The sequence below is a fragment of the Sipha flava genome, unplaced genomic scaffold (genome assembly GCF_003268045.1).
Source record: "Sipha flava isolate LNK unplaced genomic scaffold, YSA_version1 224_pilon_pilon, whole genome shotgun sequence".
NCBI lineage: Eukaryota > Metazoa > Arthropoda > Insecta > Hemiptera > Aphididae > Sipha > Sipha flava.
In genome coordinates, this window is record NW_020272857.1 from 839574 (window position 1) to 866227 (window position 26654).

Consider the following 26654-nt stretch of genomic DNA (forward strand, 5'->3'; position numbering starts at 1 on the left):
CGTGCGGACCACCCGCACCGGGTCATCGGAAAACTCGTCAGCGCAACGCAACAGCTGACTCTGGGCGCTGTCGTCGACGAATTCGTAACCCGATAGGTCTCTGCGGCACACTAAGTGCTTGGCATGGACGGAGTACGTCACTGGTTCATCCACTGCATCACGTCGGAAGTACTGTACGGCAGGGCCGGTCGTCATCCGGACGCGGGTGCCGTCCGCCACGAACGCCTCGCACACGAACGTTTCCAGGTCGGCGAATTCGGCGACTGTTCGCGAACCATCGACCAACGTGACGATGGCTACGCTGCCGTCGTATTCCAATGACGGCATCCCGGTCAACCGGTTGTCGGTCGTCTGTCCGTCCGCGGTTCTGCCGGTCACGTCAAACCGGTACCCAGGCTCGGGCGTCCGAGTAATCGCGACCACGGTACCGTCGGAGAGGCCGACGGTCATCTCGGTCAGCCGTCCGATGCCGTCGGCAGTCGCGGCGCTGTGCATGGTCACCCACGTGTTGTCATCGCATTCCATCCTCATCTGGTACTTTCGGTCGCGCGTCACTTCGCCTTTATCCCCGAAAAATCTGTACACTTCCGCCCGGACTTTGGTCCGGCCGCTTGTCGACACGTACAGCACGGTGTTGTCATGTGTATCGACATAACCGGGTTCTCGGTACCTAAAAGCGTTCGGATCGCTTACGGCCAACGGTAGGTCGTCGGAATCGTTGCTAATGCCGCCGTTACTGAAACGGAATAACAATATCGTGTCGAGAAGTTTAGTTATCGACGATCGTTCGCGATCCGTGCCCCGTCCGTGGTGATAAGATCACATAATTTTGTACCGTCCGGATGAAACGGTACGAAATAAAGATCAGGACGAGACATGACGCTGAAACGAAGACATCGGATGTTAGAAATCCGTCGTCTACCTGAGATATTATCTGAGACTGACCTCAGGTAGTCCACCATTCGAAACACTTCGCTATGGTATTGTTTAAAGTCGCGGGGTCCAGCGAACCGATGCTTGTGGTTTCGCTCGACTAACTCACCGCGTTCACCGTCCGTGAACCTAAACACCAGCGTGTCGGTGAGTGCGAAATACTGGACTTGATAATTGTAGTACCGCGATGCATATTCCACCAGTCGCTGAGGCAGTACGTATGATTCTAAGTGTTCCAAGTGGCTTTTGTCGAATACGCTACTGCCGCCGTCGTCGCCGATGGTCATGAGATCCATCAAGTGGTCTACCGCCATGAACCTTTCGCTGAGCTCACGGATCTCGGGTCGAAACAACGGAGGCCGTATAGCTGAACAATTGACCAACGGTCGGCTGCCATTCCAGAGCCGGGTGTCCGCGAACTTAGCGTTCAGGCACACAGAGAACTGTTCGACGCTTAGTCCGGCGAGTTCTGGACCAGCGGCCGCCCACACGTTTTCCACCAGGCACTCGGCTAGCATGCGGTCCATGGCCGTCGGTGGTTGAGTCACAGGACCGGTCCAAAACGCGGTCGCGAACGCTGCGGCCACGCGGGTCGTACGTCTCGCGCAGTCGACCGCGTTCGCCACCGAACACCGTCTCAGTGCCAACAAGCGAAACGCATCTTCGGCTGCGCGATCGCCGTATTCGACAACCGCCGTAGCCGACATCCATCGGCCTTCTTTCAGCAACGTGGTGGCCGCCGGCACTCTGCGATCGGTACCGCACAACTGCTCCAGAACGGCATCTAAAACTGGTTCAACCGCTAGGACATCGTCGAACGTGTCTAAAATCGACGCGTACACGTGGTGAAGGTCCACCTTCACTGCGGCCGAGGGCACATCGCACAGCCTGTCCGCGTACTTTCGGTACTCGGCAGATAGCTCATCCACGAGTTGAACAGCGTCGGCCACGGTGTCCGTGATCCGGTCGCCCGCGTGCGGAGTCCATCCGGTCACCGTGACGTTGTCCGCGGACCTAAGCGCTTCGATCCAGTCACCGGCCGCCGTGGAGTGCACGACGTTCACGGGCACGCCGCGTTCTCGGCACAATCCCTCCACGGCCGGCCGAGGATCCCTGCAACCGGTCACTACCAACTGAACACAGCGGTCGCTGCGTTTTACAGATCGTCGGAACTCCCTGGCCACCGCGTCCAGAAATGATTCATCCGGACGGTACGCGAACACCGGTACGCCGTGCACCACCGCAGTGACCGTCAGCTCCAAACGGTCGCCGTTTGAAGACCGTTCGGTACCGCCGTCGCCGTCGTCGTTCAAATCGACCAACACGAGCACGCTCATCGTATGTATAAGATCGATCGAATACGACCGCGTACGATAACCGAAAACAAATGGGTGTGTTGTATACGGTCGTCCCCGGCAACGAGTTAGTGGTTCTCTGCTTACGTAACTCGTCTGCTGAGTTGACGTCGAACCGAACAAATCGGTTTGTTTTCGATCTGTCAATGGCATCGTATAGTTATCCGTATGCGAACCTCTTTTACCGAACCGTAAGAAAGACAAATGTACAAATTATAGTTTATTCAAACTTCGGGAATTTGATATAATATATAATTTTTAATTTGATAAACCTTATGATGAATTTAATACTATCTCTTTTAGGTATTAAATATTATATCAGATTTTATAACTCCCAAATTTACAACCGAAAATGACGAGAAAAACAAAATATACGGGATAATCTATAAATATGTTCGCGTATTGGTGGTAGTGCCGGGTCGAGGGATGTGAATTTTAAATGTTTTTTTTTTATCTTTCCGTTCCGTTCAATTGGCGCGTCTCGCATCTATTGTTTATTGGGGGAAAAAGTACGACATTTAAATGTGACTTTTACATTATATTATTATACAGCACAGGGATAATGGAATTCACTTTTAAACAATAATCGAAGAACGTTCCATTAAAAATACATTAGCCTAATTTATTAAGTTGTCCTCGCTTGTTTCATTGTTCATTGTTCGACTTCTCACACGACCGAAAATTATCATGTTGAGTTAATAAACAATTATTTCACATCTTATATACGTATTGAACCAACTTCGCGCGTATGCTCACGTGCAAGTCTATTATATACCATTGTAATATTTTTCGAACATTTGATATATTACCATGTGGTGGTTTGTATCCTATTTTACTAGATCACTCGTATACAAGTACTAAATTCTATTTACATACAACTATGATTATACAATATGTATACGACGTATTCACCACTAAAAAGCGTCAACATAAGACTCTTGTTATTATATTTTGTTATTTGGAACAACAACAAAGCAATGACCGTCGTCGCCTTCATTATTCTAATTTATTAAAGTCGAATATAATATTGATCAGTACAGTAAATTAAAAATGTCTGACTAACCTGAGAGTGCGCTGGCTCCGGTCGTAGTTTATCACTTGATCTTTGATATGGATTTTATGGGCGTTGGGTTGCCGAACTACGATCAAGGCACGCTTGGACTTCGGAGCTGTCCTCTGCTCTATTCGATAATAGCAAGTGACATTTCTGGGATAAGCCCCCGGGAAATTGGGTGACTGGACCCGGCACAGTTTTCGGTCACATTGGTCGAGTATTCGATCGCAGTAGCTTCCCGTTATCATTTGCCCTCGCCATGTCTGAAAAGTACTATTTCCGTATCGGAGGTGCGCGTCGCTCTTTTTCAAATATTTGTAAGACAGTTTGAAATCGAAATTGTAACCGATACCCTGTAAACGGACACAAATTATAAATATGCATACATAAACGTATTTATTTGAACTTTAATTATTGAACAATTAAATGAATCTAACGTATAGCTTTAAGGCATATTAAATTAATAAAATTAATACTACTCGTATTAATAGACGTTAGGTCAAATGTTTCATTTTTTAATAGAAAATAAATGCTCAATTAATTTCCGCAATTTTTGATTTACACAGGTTCTAGTACCTGTTCGGAAAGTTTGGAAAGCGTGAGAGTCAAGTTTATCGACCGGGTCTCACTGTAATATACAGTAAAACCCCACGCACTACCGCACCACTGACCACCGGTATCCGGTAACTGTGATTCTCTGATAGACATGTACCCGTCAGGACAGCCATCCAACGTATACGAGACGAATCTTCCCACGGTGAATGTGTCAAATGTCAACTGCAATCATTTAATTTCGTCGTCAAACACGTTTAGCATAATTATTATTATTATCACCATAATCATCGTTACTATTTTAATATATGCGCACGTGTCATTTACCCCATTTATTAGGATTTCCCACGTTTTTAATATGTCATTACTATACAATTAAAGTATACATTTTTTATTAATTTAAACGGGGCGCACCAATATCTCAAAAAACAAAATAAAAGTTATCATTATATTGACTTTTGAAATGGTTTAAATTCAATGGCATCCGATGATTTTTATCTTAAAGCTATTGTAGAACTCAATTGCCCATCTTTTGAAACAAGCATCATTTAACTTAATACAATTACTATCATGAAATAAAACCAAATTCTTAAGTTTTCATAAAAAAAAAAAGAACGGACAATTGTTTAAAAAATATATATATGTATATTATATCCAATGAATTGGAGTTAAATTCACGGAATCAATTGATTTTAGTTTTATAAAAGAAATTGTGATACTATAAAAATAATTAAAGTAGAATTCGAGGTTTTTTTTTCATCAACAGTTTTATTTGAATTATGAATATTCGTTTGAATAAACGATTGAGTAAGTAACAAGGCACTGGATAATCCCAGAAGGTAATAATATTTTGGGGCGTTGGCAGTACAAATACGGAATCGAGTTAACACTCATAGCTTTGGTTATTATAAATTCCTTTACAAACCTCTGTGGTAAAAGCAGTAATAAATAATTATTTGCATTTGCATATTTTCGTGAATTAATTGATTATGTTTGCCGTGTTTTGTTGTACAACTATATAAATAATAATTATTTATGTAATAGTATTGAATGACCTATAGTAATTAATTTGCCTATATTCAAAATACTATATTGCTCTTAGCGATGAAATATTTTTATCAAAGTTGAGTTCTCAATAACCAAGCATAAAATCAATGTGTTTTGCTTATTATGATCTGTAATTTTATTCAGAAGTTCATGTTGTAGGTACATGTATGCATTTTAAGTATTGGTAATATGAAAGGATTATTCATTAATAATTTTAAATGTACTTAGTAGTCAATATCATGTATCAATACTAAAATTAATCGAATATTTTATGCACAAAGAATCTCTATTAGAAATGCAATTACGTATGTTATTTATTTATTTTTATTCAAAATATATGATTGTAGACTCAATATCCTTTTACTTGGAAAAAATATACGTACTGTTCATGTGCTTTCTTAGATGTTTTTCAAGCATTTGGTGGCGCTTGGCATTAAAGCTTACTATATAAACTAAAAAAATATCTATCCCCAGAATACTATCTTATTATTAAGTCATATATTTAAACGACATTTTAAATTTTTAGTTCGTTATGAATTTAAGCACTCTTGTAGAAAATCTATAAATGTTGGAATTCCCCAAGATAGTATACATTATCCTAGAATGGTATAATATATATGCTGTTGATCAACCTTCCATCTCAACCATTTTAGTGGTGGACTATGTAGATAGCAAGGTGATAATTTTCGTCAATTTCTACCGTATTACAGCTTTATTCAACCTCCAAAATCACCTCCCTCTTATGGATGATTGGTGTAACAAATGGTAAATAAATAATAAATCAGTACAAATCCACCCATACCACATTCATATTAAATATCCCTTGTTGAAATATCTTTCCCTTGTCAAGAGGTCTATTATATACGGTTCTCAAATTTCCCATAGGCTTTTTTCATAAAATTCAAAAAAATTCAATTTAAATCACTGTATGCTTTTACTAAGAATAACAAATAATCAATAATTACAAACACACCCAAATCAATACTAAAATTCATATATACTTGTATATATTGACATACGAATAAATTATATGTATACATATATAATTAAATCTAGCTAGACACTATCTAAACACTTTAGATGTATGGTCAACGGCTATGAGGAAATGATTATAAAATGAACATAAAAAAATCAGTTTTCAAAATATTGCTGTGAAAAAAATAATCAGTGCCTTCCTCTACGTTTCTTATCATACCATTCCATTATCATTCACTCCGATCATAAAATTAAAACCATTCAAGAATAAGCTAAAATGGTCAACCAACGATTCCACATTCGTCTAATCTTCCATCCAAATCCAATTATCAAACATTTTGCATGCTCTACAATTCCAATTAACCTTCTCATATATCTCAAACGTTTATGGTGTCATGATTTACTAGCTGATTAATTCATAATCAATTTACAAATATCTAAAAAGATAGATGGCGTCTCTTCACGAATTTATCATGTGCTAAAAAGTATAAATGATTGGTGTAAATATTATTCTCAGTATAAATAGTTTTTTTTGTACGTATATAATAAATATTTTATAAAGTATTACCCTATTATCATGTGTATTTATAGTGCCCAATGTATATATTGTATAGTTATCTAAAAAAAAAAAAAAATATATTTATAAATTTATGAAAATTGCATAAAAAATTCTTTTACTTCAAGTTGCATGGTATTTAATTAAACATTTTATTTGTATCAGCTTTTAATATTACAAAATATAAATTTTTAAGTGCATTGTGTAATTTGTATTAATTAATTAAACTCGAACAATTTACTATTTATAATTTTGTTTAGTATAACAGTGTTATATTAATTTAAAAAAAATTATTTCGACAGTAAAGTAATCTCAATAATGATTTCACTTGTATTCGTTATTTTATTATTCATTATAATTTCTAGAACACTATTATATTATTTGCCTAGTGTGTATCATCTTGCTGAGCATTAATTTAGAGAGGAAATAAATAGTTATTTTAAACTTTATAAGAAAAAATGAAATGCCTTATTATAAAGTGTAGATTGGCACGTCTTATGTAGTCACAAAAACTAAATGCGCTCTTTACAAGTTAACATTATGTCGCAAGGATCATTATTAGCATTTTATTTCTCTGTTGATGTGTTACATAAACATTTAAAAATCATAACTATAACGATAAAAAAAATTGCAAAAAGGATTAAATAAAAAAAATATAGATTAGTATGGAATCTTACGAAAAAAGTAATGATTTATATTTATGTAAATGAATTATATGAATTTATTTCTCAAAATTTGTATATTAATAACAAATAAAACGCATAATTATAATTGTAATAATTCAAAATTTACCAGTATTTCCAGGTATGGTACTACGTTATGATTGAAAACGATATGATTGAGTTGTAATCTTATTTATGTAAAATAGTTTTTTTTTAAATTTTTTTTTATATGGTATTTCATTAATTTCATAAATATTATTTTATCTTTAGTAAAGAATTCGAGATATTTAAGCCGTACATTGAATTATAATATAATAATTTATCTATAAAATAGAAATATTTTTACTTTATATCCTTAAATTTTTGTACTGTAGAATTGGAATATTTATGGATTCTCAGCAAAACAACACTTCCAGATATTATGTATGTAAAAATAGGTAACTATGAGAAAAAAAATTGTTGGTATGACTAATCTTAATAGTTTTTTTTCGTAATGAAGATTATCATTTATTGTTTTAATTTATTTTTAAATTACGATAAAAAAAAGAAAAGAAAATATCCCAACTAGAGGCGTATTAGTACACTAAATAATAGAACTTAAGTTATTTACTTATACATAATTTATATTTAAAATATTCACGGAATAATTATTTTAAAACTTTATGAAAAGTTTTACGCGATTCAATAAAAATCTAATCAAAAGTATATTATAAAATGTTGATTTGAATGAATTTGTTAGGACGACCATTTTAAAAGTATAAGTAAGTATAAGTAGGTAATAGTATAATTAAACACTATATCTCACTTATTACGGGTCATGATAAAAAAGTATGTATTAAAATCCAATCTTCAACTTCGTAATAAAATACTTATCTACAAGTCAATGCTAAAATCGATTTTGTTATATGGTGCCTAAATATGAAGTTGTGCTAAAATTGAAACCTCTCAATCGATTTCTCTTCGTATAATCACGTCCGTTCAAGACGCAGTCTTGATATCGAACCGATATTGTATACATGGAAAATTTAATACTTCTAATAATTATTTAATTAATTAAATTTTTAAACTTTTATTATTAGATGGCTCATCTGCACACAAAGTTTTCGCGCCTTAAAAAAAAAAAACTATGTAAATCGGTTCGGTTCGGTTTTCAAATCTAACTATCATAAAAATTACCTTTCTTTAATAATATATTATGTATGGAGCGTTGCACGAAAAAGGTAACGCTCGAAAATGTTCACTGCCTAAGCGGAAAAATCTAAACGCCATATAAAATGTTTTCACACAAAAAAAAAAAAATAAATAAAAATTTGGTCTCAGGTACATTGAATTTTTAAAATAAAAGATAAATATTAGCAAACTAGTATACATATACTGTTGGTACGAATAATACATTTTTTCCTTGTAAAATACACAAAATTTAGTTAAAAAAACTTGAAATTTGGAGGGTAATTAAGTTGTGATTTTTTTTTACGGTTCACACCATAGAGCTATAATTTATAAAAATTCTTGAAGGGAATAACATTTGCCTGATAAACTAGTATAGTAATGGAATGATTAATATAAAATTCACATATTTAATGAATTTAAGAAAACGAATTCAACAAGAAGTTCAGTGACATGATGATTTACGAAAACGAATTATCTCTTTGAATTGACACCTGACGAATACGTTTTGTATTTTAATTGTTTTTTTTTCAATAAAAACAATATTCTATACAATATACTACTTTATTTCAATCGGTGCATGATAACGTGCACTACAATATTGCGAGAAGTTCTCAAAGCTGTATAAAAAACGATTTCAAGTGTTGCACGTATGGACATAAGGAACATTAAAACATTTAAAAAGTGTTTTGTCCTTAATACATTTACGTCCTTTTGATATAAAACATAAAAGATACAATACATACATATATTTTTTTTCATGTAAAAATAAGAAAAGAAAAATACCAAAATCCTTTGTAAATATAATTCAAATACAAGCACACATTCTATGCGGTAGATTCCGATTGAATAATTCATAAAAGAAAACTGTAATATATATATATATTTAATTATAAATAATATAAATAATTACAATTTATTTTCAGTTATGAACGGATGTATAAACAAAAAAACAAAATAAAAACATAATTTTGTAATGTTGTATTTCTTTGTCCTTTGAATTTCATTTTTAGTTGAAATCAAAACGAGTGTAACTGCTCTATTTTCGAAATGGTTATATGTAAAAAATAAAAATTCTCAATATACATATGAATAGGAGAAACATTATCCAAATTATATGTAAAAGTAATCTAAAGCCAAAGTTTGATAACATTTCATTGCATGCAAAATTTACCGGAGAAATGTTTAATGGAATGATTTTACATACGATGTAGTTTGAAAATGCAGTTCAATAATAACTACTGTATATTATATGATTCGTATTATGATTAAAAATTTCTTTTGGCAATCAGCAAATACTACTAGCGGATTCTACGATTGATTAAAATAAGGGTGGATAGATAATGGCTGAAATGTGCGTTGCTATACATTTTTTCAACAATATTCAAAGACCTTTTCCATTGAACTCTTTTTTATTTCTAAACAATTACCATACTGATAAAAATGTAAAAATACCTAACAAATATCCAAGCAAGACATAATCTTTCCAAATTCAACCATAAAGTTTTATTTTGACATTTATGCATTAAAATAGAAATTTACTGAAGGTATACATATATTTATATATGCAGGATGCAGGTATTATGTATTATTATTTGAATAATTTAAAGTTAAATTTTATTAAATTTGAATAAATTCCATAGTAATTATTTTCAAAATTGTAATAAATATTTGTTATAAGGTAATTTTCGATTTATTTTCATTTAAAGTATTATTGCCCAAAAATATTATGATATTATTATATTTTGTTATTGATGTGTAATTACTAGTTTTAGTTATCAATAGTATCAATGTAGTGCTGTCATATGTGAGGCATTCATATTTTCAGTAAAAAAATCGGGTAATTTATTTACTTAATTCAAAACAATGAAGTATATATTATAAAATATTTATATAACAATGTCCCTAATTCTTGGGTACATTGATTCTTTTATGTGAATAAAAAAAATATTATATCATAAATACTTACATTAAGGTTAGGTTAGGTTGTTTTGTTAATTTTTACAACTTGAATTCATTTTTAAAAACTCTAATAAGTTAACTAACTTGCAACAAAACGAGGAAATACAAATGACGTTTTGTGGTATTTTGATCGTATCCAAGTAAATAGTAAATTTAGGTTTGTATATTTATTTTATCTTTATCTAGTTATATTGCAAGTATAATACTTATTTATAAAAGTTAAAATAAAGAAAAATGCTTTAGTGAACTATATCGAATGAATTTAAATTTTAAGCACTCAATTATAGAATACTATTTATACACATATTTAATATTGTACTCAAGAACCAAAATAATTTGAAGTTTAATTAATTTAATTAGTAGTAAAAAGAATAAAAAATCGATTGGTTCTGTGTACTTTGTACGAGAAGGTTAAGATAAAAAAAATGTTATTTATTTATTCAGTAGTCATATAATTTAAAATTAAAAATTAATTACTTTGGTTTTGATGAATTTTCTTTACCTTTTCCTGCAGGAAGAATCCATTATATCATAAGTATTAGGCAAGTTTCACATTAAAAAACCTGAGTTACTATATTAAATAACTGGATTTATCCTGTGTTATTTTCTTAGTCTATTTGTAAAAGCAAAAATGTTTGCTTTTTATAGTCGTACTCCGTCAAATTTGATTGTTCAAAAAAAAAAAAAAAAATAACAAAGTTTACACGAGGTAGACACACATTTACAGAGAAAAACTTCGATGCTTCGGGGATGAATAAGATTGAAGTTTTCTGTTTCATTTTGTTTTATTTTTAATTTTCCAATTATCGTTTTTTTCTTTATTGCTTTAATTTAATTTTTGAATGAAAACAATTTCAAGTATATGTATGATTCAAATGGTTTTTATATTTATTATTATATTTCGTTAAATTCCATAAAAATAGCATTCGGTCGGTTGTGTTTATGTCTATTTCAATCAAACTTTTTAGACTGTTATGGAACTGTGGTTCTTCTACAAGAATATAATTTTCTTTGATAAATTCCCGATGTCTATGGATTTTTTAGTTTTAATAAAATTGTATTGCTTAATATTTGGGATGTGGGCAAATTAAATTAAATTTACTTACATTACCTATGAATTTTACGCTTAGTGTGATATTGAAAACATAATATTACTGGTTAGGAAAAACTAATAAGAAATAAATAGTAAATAATAGTTATTAAAGTTAATCAAGATTTGTGTGTTTTAAACAAGATTCAAAATCTAAATGTAATAATTACTAGTTTAATTATACTTTTGGAGTTATATAGCTTATTAATAAGAATTATAACTGTGTTTTTATAAATATTAAATATTTTTGATAAGATAAATAAGATATATTACACATAACAAACAACACTTTTATACTTGGACTACAGTGAATTCCTCCTTATTTTAACTTTACTCTTATTGGAATTATCGATGGTTTTTAATAAAATTTTGTGACACGTCCATGTTCTATACAAAACGGACAACAATGTATATTACATTGTTGTCCATTTTCACATGGTGTGAATAATTGCTATTGCTTAAATTAAGATGATCGGCAACAAAATTATATTTATCATTAGTTGAGTTATCTATTGAAATTATATCACCGTCTTTGAAACCGGTTTGTATGCCAATTTTATTTATTATAGTCTTTGATATAACATTTTTCCGAGTTTTATCAGACATTTTTATTGTTTTGAATATTTTTTAGAAAATGGTTCATTATTATCAATGGTATCGATTAATCGTCTGATTACATTTTCTATATAGTATTTTTTTTTTTTTTTTTTTTGTTTGAACCGAGAGCCGAGTGAGATCTATTTATCACAATGCTATACATATGGCTTCAAGTTTTATAAAACATTTTGTAACGTTATACAATACCTTGATCTATTAACTGATATATAGATGTTGTAATTGGTGGTAAATATGTACTTTAATGGAATTAAATTTAATATCGTGATTATGAAATGTGCAATTATCTATGAATAGTAAAACGTTTCGATTTTCTAGTTATCATAATTTAAAACAACTTAATAAATAATGATGAAATCATCCAAGCCTTTTTATTTAATCTATAATGGACTAGTAAATATTTAATTCCTTTAAAACACCTAGACTTCGTTGCTTTCTCAATGACAAATAATTTTAGTTTTCAGTTTCAGACATATTTACTCTTACCATAATTATAATGAACTCTTTACTGTATTTTATACTTAAATTAATACGAATATTCTTTACTTTTTACATTTAAGTTCTATCTGGTAATCATTTGAAAAATAGGCCCGTTTTATTAACATTAAAAATATCATTAAAAGAACAAACAACCTTCTAAAATATTAGGAGGGTTTTCAATTCATTTTAAACATTGTCTATCAAAGCACTTTCTTCCAATTTTTTAATCAACTTTTACTATATTATATAACTATATATACTAAAGCTATATCTTTAAAATTAATGTGTCTTAATTGTTGTGAATACTTGTGTAATTTTTCAAGAATAATTGTTCCATTTAATGGTATGTTTTTTTTATTGGCACTTGAGTAAACAATTTTAATAAGCATTTATTGATGTCCAAATAAGGATTCATCCTCGTTTTTTAATATTTCTACAATCGAACTTCGACATTGTTCCATTTTCGTTTAATAATTGACAATAATAATGTAATTTGATGATATGAAATTCATTGGCAATTTCACATTTTTTACCGTCAACCTTTTCAATTAACCGAAAGAATTTTTTCCAAATAATAAGGACATATAATTTAGGCGTATTTTCTATTTTATTATACATTGCGAATGATTACAAATATTAGTTATGAACGCATACAATCATAATCACTATATTAAACGTACTACATGATTTTTCGCTCTTTCCGTAATAAAAACAATATTTGAAGTCTCGAGAAAAAAAATACCGATCAATTTGATATGGAGAGGAAAACTCTATTGAACGTGATGGTAGTTTCAAGGGGATTTTAACGTAGTTGAAGATGTTGGCGCACAACAAGAAACTACTGTAACGATATCGGTGACATTGTAATCATAATGCGCGCGTTATAAAACGGTGTAAAGTATAACAACTTTACAACGGGCTTACCTGTATTATATCGCCGTACTTGCCGCCGGCCGCGGTGAAGTTCAAATAGCACAAGAACGGTAATCTGTCTTCTCTGGGTCTCCGAACTTCCAACTCGTACGTTCTGCCGACTTCGCCATGGTAAGTCCGGTTGCAAGCTGCAAAGCACACGAAACAGAATTTGCATGTTACGGTTTTCCGACGGTGATTGTAACAACAACAACAACGATAATAATAATAATAATAATAATAATAATCGTCATCATGCGGATCTTGCACGCGTGTTACTCTCGTCCGCCCACCCATCCACCAGAGGGAGTGCAAACTTTCGGCGAGCGCACGTGGTAACCGACCGAAGTTTCCGCGCGATAATGTGAATCCGCATACGCGCGCGCGTTATAACCGCCGTACGACGGTCGTGGCGAGAATCGTCGTCGGACGTGTGCCAAACACCGGTGCAGTCGAGTGTAGGTGTTCATAATTCACGTCGTCGGGGTGCGCAAAGTTGTCGTATGGTTCTTGGAGGCCAGCTGGAACTTTGTTTTCTGGGCCCTCGCGAAAACCAGATAACTAACTCACGGCCCAAGTCTTACCAGCGATGGTGCAGTGAAGCCATACGATTGTTTTGTAACGGTCCCACAAACGTAGGGGTTTAGGGGTTTGAACGGAAAAAGAAAAATGCAACAAAAAATTTACCAGACCTAGAAAATGTAATAGTTTTTTTAAAAGTTCCCCACGAGAAAATGAAATTTATAAAAAATGTACGTATTATGTAACGAGTTATAAAACATGCTATTTGTCAACATCTTACATTTTTTCAAAACCTTTCGAAATGTTTTCATGCCCTTAGTCTATAATGGGGTTCAATGATAAACAATTAAAAATATTTAAAAAGAAAGAAAACAAAATTATTTTGTTGTAATAATAATAAATGAAAGTTGAACTATAGTTGATCGACTATGTTTTGTACACATTATTGTACATCAATGTATCTTTCGCGGCTTGTACAACCGAAATTAAAAAAAAATCATTGGGTTACAATTGTTTTAATGGTACGATTTCTCTGTTGCTTCTAAATTCCGAACGAGGAGGAGATATTAATTTTATTTATTTACACGTGGGACCAAATTAGTGTAGTTATGGCACTGAACGGATATAGAGTAGCAGGATTTTTCGAACCGATCTCAGCGGCGAGAACGGCAGATGAACCTGTGTCAGATATTATATAGATAAGAATTCACTGTTGTGCGGGTGGGGTAGCGGGAAAACGAATTTCACTGGAATAATTTGAGTATTCGTACGTGCAACTTTACATTAATAAATGTATGTATGTTAATTTTTAGCTGCGGAATATCACATCATCTCCTATCCGCTAGCTATATTAGCTATACGTCAAAACATGAGTCTGCAATAATAACATTAATTCCTTTTACTAGAAACAGTGATAACGATAATGATAACCAAGCAGATACATATCGTGTGTGGTTTAAGTACATAAAAGCTCTGGATTTTTTTTTTTTTGTTGCTCTCTCCGTTATTCGACCTTTTTCACGGATCCGCGTGTTAATAAAATGCTCTACTTGAAACTGACCGAACCAATCCCCCATTAATTTAAAACGGCCATTATTAGTCGCATAAATGTCAAACGCTTTAGGTCGATAAATATCACAAATTCATTTATTTTTTCAATTCACAATGGCCATATTGAATTCCGTTTAAAAATGTTTCTGTAAAAATATTGCACATCTATACGCGTATTCATAGAAAGAATAAAAAATGTTATCGCCCACCATAGATGCTATCGATAACGCAGTTTAATACTAAATGGTTTAAGGATTTTGAAAGTAACGCATAGCTAGAAAGTATTACCCTATTCCTCTTGGACCATTCGGTTGAACATTGTAAAATTGGTTTCCACGCATGGAGTATATACATAGTATAAATTGTATACATCTTGTGGGACTACTCTAGTAATCTTGACTTTTGTTGTCTTGGTTACCTATTATGATCATTGTTTATTTTAAACATATAACATACAATGATATCTTAACTTAAACTTTTAGAAGTTAGGCTTGTATTTATTGACTGAAAATAGAATTAATATACTTTTATATCGTAGTCCGATTATATATTTCTTTGTCGTCTATTTTTTCCATAGGTTATTATGATACACATTTGGACATAATGCTAATCGATTCCGAGATAAACTATTGTTACATTATAATTAGTTGTTATTCCTTTTTAATTTGTAAACGCCAGTATTTCGTGTATCAAGTTATAGTTTGAATAGCTTGCGTTTTTACTCTGAGCAATAAATATTTAAATTGATACTGTCTAAAATTATACGAGAATATTTTCAGTGATGATTAAACATTTACTACACTCGTATACAGTGATTCGTTGCATACTTTGTTGGTTAACTATTGTATTCTATCTGTTTATTGCATTTTTACTGATTCTACTATTTCAATTAAAAACTGCCTTATCATTTATACGTTTTACTATCTATAATGGTTATTATAAATATACATGTTTACTGCTAATATAACCATCGATTAAAATCTATATCTTAGAACGGAAATACACTGTATTGCAATATTTCGTTTTAATTTATAAGAAGGCGAATATTATGCAATTAAACAATGCAGTGTTAAAAAAGTAATTTCTTATATTATATTTTAATTTTATTGTGTTGATTTAAGATAAACGTTTTATTATTTTTTTCAAATGTATTGAAAATAGTTTTAAAGTTAACATTTCAAATCATTATTAATGTATATTTTATAAAATAATTTATTTGTGTTCGTTCAGTTGATTGTCCAACTTTTACATAGGTAGAAGGAAATAAAAAAAAAAAAAAAAAAATAGCCTTTTATATTTTTATTGTTATAGTGATCGAACGACTCATGCGGACTCTATGATACACTAATTTGATAATTATGTATTCAAAATTAAACTTTGTGAAAGATTGTTTCCAAAATTCGATTTCGAGAACAATCTGAGAAAGAGAATTAGAACTTATTAATATAGAATACTAGATCTTCGAAATACAAATATTTTAAAAGACTCTAGATGGCTAACGTTCTGTTAATAATTTATAAAATTTCCACCATGATAAATAAAACAAAACTAGAATAGGATCAAATGTACTTTGTGCGTATTATTAATTTAACATAATATATAGCTTTCTACATTTTTTTTTATTGTGTATCTAATAAAACTTTACTAACTATTCGGGCATTATCTTAAAATAAATTAGCAATAAATAATAAATATACAGAACGATCGCTATAATTTAATGTAATTAGTAAAATATGCGACTGAAGTGTATTAAAAGTTTCATAATATTTACTGAAAATTGCCGTTTGGAATAAGTAAAAAAAAAAAATCCATTAATTTAACGTTATAAAAACAGACGGGGTTTGAAAGAAAATTGTATAAATACTTTATTAATATATTTACTAACTATTGTTTGTATTATCAAAGTGAGAATGTCTGGTCATAAATGTCTGGTATAAATACTGGTCATTTATGGTTGGAATATATTAATCAAATCGAACACTGTGCTTTACAAATATTCAAGTATTACGAGATATTTATAATATTAATTGATACTGCGATTATGATCGATTCATCTAATATAATTTCAGATCAATGGTTTTCTAATTTGGTATCATGATATATCAACGTATTGAAAACTGTGTTGAAAAACAATGCGATGAACATTTTTTTCATAAATTACCGATTGCATTTAATTATCATATATATAGTTACTATATTTATGTATTAATCAGGGATGTGTATTTCATGAGCTAGTCAACTCTTTAAAATTAACTGTTTAAGTTGAATTAGTTTAAAAAATCGGTGACTTCAGTGACTAAATTTAACCAACTTATTCAAGTCGGATTTATTATCGTCAGTTGTACCTTCGGACATCAACTAACAGAACCTCTATAGCATAAACGTCTTTTTATTTATTTATTGTAATATTCATGTTAAATTTGTGTAACATTATTTTAATCTTAAAATACATTAGTTTCAGTATGATTTTTTTATTTCATTCGTGTTAAACGAACGCGGCAAGTCACACAACAAAACAAACTTTGAAGATTTTTCAATAAATCTCATGAAAGGAGTTATTTTGTAGTTAAGTTTGTGGATAAAACAATGAAATAACATAAAATATATGAATAGTTATTTTACTTGCTTGCCATAAAATTTTCAAAATATTGTTTGAATAAGATCCTGAAGAAGAAGTAATGAAAAATCGTTTTTCTGGTAATACCATTGATAGGCGTATAAACCATATATCCCAAAATATTGAGCAAAAATTATTATATAAGTTACGTGATTCTTTCGTGCTCCCATACTCACATGCTATAAGTAGACGAATAATCTACAGTTACAAGTGAAAAAGCATAGCTTTTGGTTTTTGTTTGTATTATAATAGATCATGATGTTGAAGAAAACTATTTGTTATAAAATATTGCCCGAAACCATGAGAGGTCAAGATATTTTTAAAGATTTAGAAGAAAGATAAAAGCTATTAAATTTAACATGGAAGAATTGTATCGGAATGTACTCATGGAGCATTTTTAATGACTGGCTCAACTACAGGTTTCATTTCTTTAGTTAAAAAAATAAATTTGAACTTTTTTTTCACCCAATACTTCCATCATAAAGAGGTCTTAGTAGCAACATTTTTAGTATGTGACTTACAATATATTATCGATCAAATTGTAAAAAATTATAAATTTTATTAAGAATAGATTATTTAAATCACGAATTTTCTAAAAATGTGTGATACAAACTATTCAAGATTGATTTTATACAACGTAGTAATGTGACTTTCTAGAAGAAATATTTTATCAGGTGTTTGTAATTTGAGAGAGTAGTTACTTGTATTATTAACTATGGAAGAATCTGAATTTAACTTTCTTGAGAACGAAGAGACAAAAAAACTGAAGTCATGGTGTGCCAAAAATTAGACCGAATTAGAACGAATATCTTTGATCTGAAAAATGTCTGTAAAATTAAACATGATTGAATATTACAGTTGAAATTCAAAGGTTTCACCCTTAATAGATTTTGGATAATTGTTTCAGAAGAATATCCAAAAAAATCTATAAAAGCACTGAATATTCTTTACCATTCTTAACTTAATATATTAACATGGGTTTTTAGTACTTAAGAATATAAAAGAATAAGAAACGAGAGAAAATAAATTCAGTAGAGGAAGAGCGGACACGTCTGTCAACTATTTATCCAAGAATAAAATATATTTCTAAAACTCATCAAGCACACATTTCTCATTAAATGTATGTACCAATTACATTACCTTTCATTAAGTAAATTTAATAAGTAATAATAGTAAATCAAATTAATAGATACTTGTAATACCTATCAAACACGTATTTCTATTTAAACAATTAAAAACAATTTTGTTCATTTAAGTTGGTGCATGAAAAAAAAAAAAAATTAATAAATTTTTATAAAAAGGTCAATATTCCGTGACATTATTTTGAAGAGTATAGTGTGTTGTATTAATAATATAAAAGTTTGAAAATCACAGGTTTAAACTATATAGCGATTCACATTAAAAATAAAAACAATAAATACTTTTAGGCGTATTGATATTTCAAAGTACTGAATAATCACTCAACGTAAACTATTTTAATAAAATATAAAAAAAATGATTGCTTAAGTTGACCTACATTGCATTAATAATAAATTCAAGAAGATATATATTAGTTATTAGTTATTTAGATATAGAAAGTTATGGATCTAATATATATATAGTACATAATACATAATGTATACATGCGTAGATAACTAATATTAAAGGGTTTATTTGACCGATTGAGTAAGTTGTTTTTCTGATCGAATAGATTAAAATAATTCTAGGTATTATATTAATGCATTTGTATTGTTTTATTAATTTAAAAGAATTTTAAATATTTTTCTTTTTTAAAGACAGCAAATTTGAATATTGCATACTAAAAATTCATACGGAGAATTTATGATTCCTTTGTTCTTTATTTTAATTTTTATTTCAACGGAAACCTAAATCGTAATAACACATGCTGATGAATTTATTTTAATGATTAAAATATAATATGTTGCATTTAATTATTGAATAATTATGGAAACAAATATATAACAGATTTTAATCTCATACAGTTATTATACCAAAAAATACCTGTTGCTTTTATTTGTTGCATGAAAAAGCTTTCACGAGGGTCTAAGTAAAATATCTAGGTAAATATTTTATTTCAAAAACATGCTCTTGCCGTTTGTTTCTGATAAATCGAACATCATGTACTGTATACGCATCGGTTTTATCGTGTAATTTGTCTACATAGCCTAATAAATGGAAATTTAACATTCCATTACTATTCGTATTTGATAAAATCACCTCGCGTTGAAACATTTGACTTTATTGTGGAATCAGTTGATAGAAATAAGTTTAAGATAAAAAAAAAAGAAGATTTTATTAAATGTATACTTAAAAATAAAATTTATTATTATGATATACGTAGGTAGACATTTTTTCGGGGGTAGGAGAGGTGGTAAATATTTTTATTATAATTTTTTTCAAACGTATGTTACATGATAATAATTTTGGTAAAGTCTTATGATACAATAATTGATTATAGTTATATTATTAACGATTTTGATTTTTAAGTAAAATATAATTACAAATGTTTTTTTTTTTGAATCCGTAAAATTATAAGATGAAGCCATTAAAGTGAATGGTACAGTGTAGAGCAGTGCGATGATGTTCACGGCAAAATTATATACGTTTTGGCGAAAACATTTGACGAGATAATATTATTTTTAAAAATTGGTACAGCTAAATAAAACATAGATTTTATGTGGACATAAATGACAACAATGTTAATTGCGTCAATGTGTTATTTGTTATTTATGATCAATAACAATAATTGGTTTCAATGTATATATAACCGTTAAAATCAAAACTGTTAAAGTTCCTTTTATTCTGTATGGGAAAGTTTTGTTATTCTTAAGTTTTAATCTAATTTTATACATTTAACATCATCACTATCCGAAAATTTGGGATTGTTCGTTTAACAGTAATACATTTTTTTTGCAAGAATTGTTGTAACCTTAAAATTTAATTCGTCGTCAAACTTCTTTAATTACATGGTTAAATAATTTAACTTGAGTACAAGATATTTAATTTTTTTCAATATAAATACTGATTTTTAATTGTTTATGTTTATATTTATCAATATGTTATACTACGTAATCGAGTTTTGTTTATAAATTCTAATTGGAAAAAACATTAACGTAATAATATACTTTGATGATGTACACTCGTAGAGTAATCATTTGATTTTAATAAATGAAATATTTTAATTTATATTTACGTTCTGTAATATAGTTTTAAAACGAATATACGTCGCTCTTTGGATTGAAGACAAATTTCGTAAGAAAAAATACGACATATTATCAAACACTGCAACGACGTAAATAATATTGCAAATAAAAAGTGTTCTCGTTTTATGAATTAAATTTTATGAAATTATGCACATAAATTTAAATCACTAAATTATTTTGTTCATAAGTCTTTTTGGTGATACGCATATTAAACTAAAAACTTATGTTGTAATCAGTGAGTTCACATGTACAATTTTCCAGAAAATATTTTATAGCTGTTTTATACTTATGTATACGTATTATATTGTGTATTATGTTGGTAAATTTTATTAAGTTTAGAATACTTGATATACTTAATACTTGATGTGCATTGCACTGTCATAAATGAAAAACTCTAATACTTTTTGAACGAGAATATCATTTAAAGTAACCTAATATGTATACAGTAAAATAAAAACATTATTGTAAAACTATAAAACTTTCATTGGCAAACTTTTCGTTATTTATAATATAAAATTACATAACTTGAAAACCAACTTAATTTAAATTAATATATTATTGCCATTGTTTTTGTTCGTATACATAAAAATAATATTAAATTAAAAAGTAGAATATGAATTGTTAATAATATTAAATATATTTTATTGAGTAATATACGTAAGGTTGAAACATAATATTCAAGATTAAAACAATAAAATTATGATTGTTGTTACGAATCACAATGATGTTTCAATTATAATATATATCTATATTAATTGAAGATTTAATTATATTGTAATTGTGGTATATTAAGTTTTAAACCATTTCCATTTTTTTACATAAAAACTATATGCATATTACTCGTACATTATTTTATCTAGAGAATTTTTATATTTCCTATGGCAACTAGCCAAAGAAAAAGAAGTTGGCTTTCAAAAACATACATTATATACATTGATAATAGATTCTCTATGTTAGTAAATATTTTATTCCGGAAATTATTTAGGAACGGAAAGAATAACTATTCCAAACGAATTTTTTATTATATAAACTAACGTTTAAAAAAAACAAAATTATTTTTTTTTTTGTAGAAGTCAAAACTGTACATTAAGTATACATAAATATATATTTGAGTCATTTTCGAGAAAGGTTACAATACCAGATGGTTTTTTTAATTTATTATCATGGCAAGACTTTTTTTTATATTGAACAGAAAATTTCCAAATCTTTCAGATCTGAATCTTCCAAGGCATATGATGCAAATTTCATTGTTTTCCAACAATAGATTTTCGTAAAACTCGAATGCAACGTTATATTTTTTCGGATTCAGTATAATATTGAAAATTGCCATACACTCATATTTAAAAAAAAAAAAAAAAAACAGGATTTTTCCATATTTAGTTATTTTTGAGTAGTTTTAGGGACACCTTATTTAATTCTTAATATTTTTTTATTTTTAATTAAATCATCTGATTTTTCAAATATTAAAATTTCTTGGCCGATATTTTTTTATTCCAGTAAAAGCTCCTTATGGTTTTAATTCTCGAAAAATACCATCAGGTTTTGTGACTTTATTAATCAATTAATGATAATAAATAGATGATGGTCCTGAATGGACTATATGTCTAGAAAAAAAAAAAAAATAAATAGCATTTGATACGAAAAATTTCTTCAGATATCTTATTTTTTTTTTTTTTTGTAACTTTTGCTTATTCATTATTTACATTGGCATAAAAGACAGTATTTAAAAGTTTACAATACATCTCTTATAACGCTCTAATTTTATTTTTCGTCAATATTACTATTACACCAAACTTTTTGTAAGTACCTGATCTTAAATGTTCATAATATCAATAAAACTGTGGTTAGTAATGTTTTCCATTATTATTTCATCTGGAACTAATCAAAATATATAATTTATTGCTATCCAGTATTATTCTAACCTTTTTTTTTCTCGATGGACAGGAATCTTAAACAAGTTGTAATTATTTTTGACGATAAATATAAAATGGTGTCATGGTATTCAACATTTTAGATAAAATGTATATATTTAAGATAAACGATTACATTAATTGTTAAACATAGCTGGTGAGTGAATATTAATCTGTATGCACTTTGTTGATTTCAAGTATTGCTTCCAGTGAATAAATGGAAACGACCTACACTACAAACCCTTCTGCTGTGTACATTATTGCGATGTTAATTGTTATTTACACTTACTATGTAAATCTTTAGCATTTCCTTTTCTTACACTCTTTTGTTCCCTATCTCTCTCTCTTTCTCTCTTTATATTTCTCTTCCTTTCTATTCATATATCTCGGAGTATCTCAAGAACACTCTATTTTTGAAAAAAAAAGAGTAAGCACATCTTACGTTCGTCAACTGATAATTAATAATTCTATGTAAAATCGTTAGGGAAACGTATTGATCATATTTTGATGGAACTGTAAATATAATAAATAAATAAATTAAATCTTTTTTTCAATTAAAACCTTTTTAAATAGCTGCACAACAAAAATGTAACACAAAGAAGTGTATAGTCTTATAACCATAAGCGAGAGTAATTTAGTATTTGAATTGGGCTGGATGGGCTGGAAGTGATGGGTACATAAGATATATTTAAAACTTTTTGTAAGTAATATTAAATATCGGCTATGTTACTTGAAGGTATGTTACTCATATGTCCACAAAACGGATATTTTATAACAATATTTAGAAAAGAAACTTACGAAGTTGATAAATATTTTATTTGTCAAACTGAACCTGAATGACGAAACGATTCTAGGGAATTCCTTTGCAAATAACTTTCAAAATACATATCCAGTAGAGTATGCACTATTTCAAATACACCCTTTGTATATACATACATTATAAATCCTTTAAGTTAACTTGCTTTTATAATATAATGTACCTTTACGATCGTGTAAAATGTTTAATTTAAATTTAAAATTAAACTGTGGTATACATAGTAAACTGTATTTGCGATCATACTATATAAATCTCTAACATTTTTTGATGGGCTGCATTATCGTATAAATTAGTGAAAAAATTCATTAGGCCATAGATTCCACATAAAATGTGTAAAAGACACTGAACTTTTTTGGCTTCTAAATGTTTTCGATTAAAACCTTAACCTAATCGTCTATATGAACTCGGGATTAAGCAAATATTATCCCTTATTTCACTACGATAGAATACTGAAATCCTTAAAAATATGCTTCAGTTGATGAAAAAAGTACAATGCACATATAAATAAGAATTGGCTTGAATCCAATCCAGTAATCTTCTTGTAATTTATCGTTTTTTTCGGTACTATGAATGAAATGACAATAGGACCGGAGTTTTGGTTTATTTTTTTTTTTTATTTGAAGGGAAAATCGTTTTGTCTAACATTTTCACCCCAGATGTACCAAACATAAACATATAGTTGGCAGGAGTTCATTGCATCATACACATCGACCGGATGTAGAGCGTACTTGATATCCGGTATAAGCTTACGGTTTGATTGTCTCATTATTTTAAGTTCATTAAATCAATTTTTTTTTTTTTTTTAAAAACAATAGCAATAAGTTTGAAGGTTTTTTATCGAAATATTTCATTAAATCTAAGTGACATTTGGTTTGAACTTTTTATTTTACCCATATTCGAATGTTCATGAAAATGGTTAACATTTTCATAACATAAAATATTTTAATTTTACAAGAATAAATGTTCATCAACTCCGTAGAAAATAGTCGGCTATTAAACAGTGTTATTTATATTAATTTGTTCGTTAACAGTTTTTTTTAGCTTAATTTATGTGTCTGTTTAATTCATTAAACTTTTAGCTTAAGTTAATAGATAAAATAATATATTAATAAATTATAAATGATAAAAAGGGCTTTTAAAACAGGTTTTAGAAAGCAATGAATTCTAACATCTTATAGTAAAATGTTGAAACCGAAAAAATAAATAATGGAAGACAAAGTTCCACGGCCCTTAAATTAAAAAATACACTATACATTTAAATTTTTTAAAGTAAAGCTAGTCTATAGATTTTATAATGTGCGTTATCAAGCATTATCAACTCATCGAGGATACCGTTTTCTTAAGACAGTAAAGTTCTTGAGAAAATATCGCATATGGAATAAAGGCTTCCGGGTATTTTATTTTGTAAACATTCGTTTTAATGGAAAAAAAAAGTAATGCTTTTGTACACCAGCGTACAACTTGCGTTTTCAGTAAAACCATAGTACTACAAAACTAATGTAGTTTTGTACGTATATTATAAATGTTTTGTAAATACACAAAAAAATATTTAATTTAGCTGGAAAGTTTTCAACGTAAAAATTATTAGCATAAACCAATGTTTAAAACGATTTATTCAGGCTAAGTTAATATAGATTTTAATAATAAGATGTTCATCAACTGTTGGATGGTAATAACACAAATAATTGATAATTAAAAGTTAATAGTTTATACACACATATACATAAAATAGAAAACAGCACATTGAATAGGTAACACAGTATGGTAAAACAAAATTTCTTATTTATGAAGATGACAATGATTGAACTGTATTGAACATCATGTATATGTATGGTCGATATATAATTTATTTATGTTTAACATTTTGCAGATCACAGTTAAACGTATATCACGATTTGTCAATGGTTATTGTACACGAACCGCAGTGAATAATGACAAAATACGTAACAATCGTGCCCGCTGTATCAATAATATAATTTTCTTAGTAGTATATATATAATTTATACATGTTCAATTTTTGTCACATGTGCAATAAACTTAGGACATTACAGTAATTCATGCCTCTAGACGTTCAAGTCCATTATATACTATTTCTCTGTGTGTTTTTATTCTCACGTTCCTTTGCCGAATGTACGGGAGGATGAAATAATGGCCTATGTGGAAACGACGTACTCGATGTTTATACCAGTCAAGATGTTAAAGACATTTAGAACACCCGGATACCCCAATAAAGTTCAATAAAGTACATAATAAAAGATATTTTCGAATGTATTGAATAACATTACAAATATTTCAGCAAGTTTAAACTGAACTAAATGTAAATGAAATTTCAGAAGACAAAGGAATCGAAAATGACTATATTTAATACACAATACAAACCGTTGAACTCCATGATTCTATAATATTATAAACATACCTACATACATGTTCTTGGAATGTATTCAAGTAAGTGTATAGTTGTTTCTACCGTATTAATGAAATTATATTTGATAAACACATTTTGATCAATCGATATTTTTCATATTTTTGAATATACATATTATTTGTTATGTTTTGGTGTTTAAGTACGGTTGACTAAGATCTGCGTTGGAAATGTTTCCTACCATGAATATAGCACAAATAATAAAAACGAAGGAATTCTAAGTATGTCCCGTTAACTTCCAATTGGTTTATAAAATATTTTTATTAGAAAACCACTATTGGTTGAAAACTAACATTCCTTATTAATGAAACGAAAATAATTTTAGCCATAGAAAAATCACCATTCATCCGTCTAAATAGTACGCTCTATCAAACAGTTTACGTCAGCGTCGTGACTGACCCAAATCATATTCGGTCGAAGTCGTGCACTTTTTAGTCTTTTTCATTCTATTATAGAGATATTTTGTAATGGTCTATAGCGTAAGAGTTGAAACATTTAAGAATATGTTGTCACAATAGAAGGTAAAATTGATTCAGAAAAATGTTTAAGTCTCAATTCACGATTATTTTTCTTTTTAAATTAATTTAATTTTAATTAGTTGTAAAATAATACATTTAATGATGGTTTGAATATATTAAAAAAAATATATATATATATTGTTTTGTACGTATTCTAAACGCAGGAGAACAATACGCATTTTGTTTTGGAATAAATTCAATGGTTTGGTTTTTATTTTTAATACTTGGCACGTAT

At 29.5% G+C, this 26654-nt stretch overlaps 1 protein-coding gene across 2 annotated transcripts in view; it reads right to left on the minus strand.

The window, feature by feature from the left end:
* LOC112683335 overlaps positions 1-26654 on the minus strand; it is a 401285-nt gene that overhangs the window by 21890 nt on the left and 352741 nt on the right. For both annotated transcript variants that reach the window (XM_025554337.1, XM_025554338.1), the window contains 3 exons: positions 13373-13509; positions 3919-4119; positions 3352-3695 (listed from right to left, as the gene is read on the minus strand). In XM_025554337.1, coding sequence (XP_025410122.1) covers positions 3352-3695; positions 3919-4119; positions 13373-13509 — 682 coding nt within the window. The remainder of the gene's footprint in view (positions 1-3351; positions 3696-3918; positions 4120-13372; positions 13510-26654) is intronic.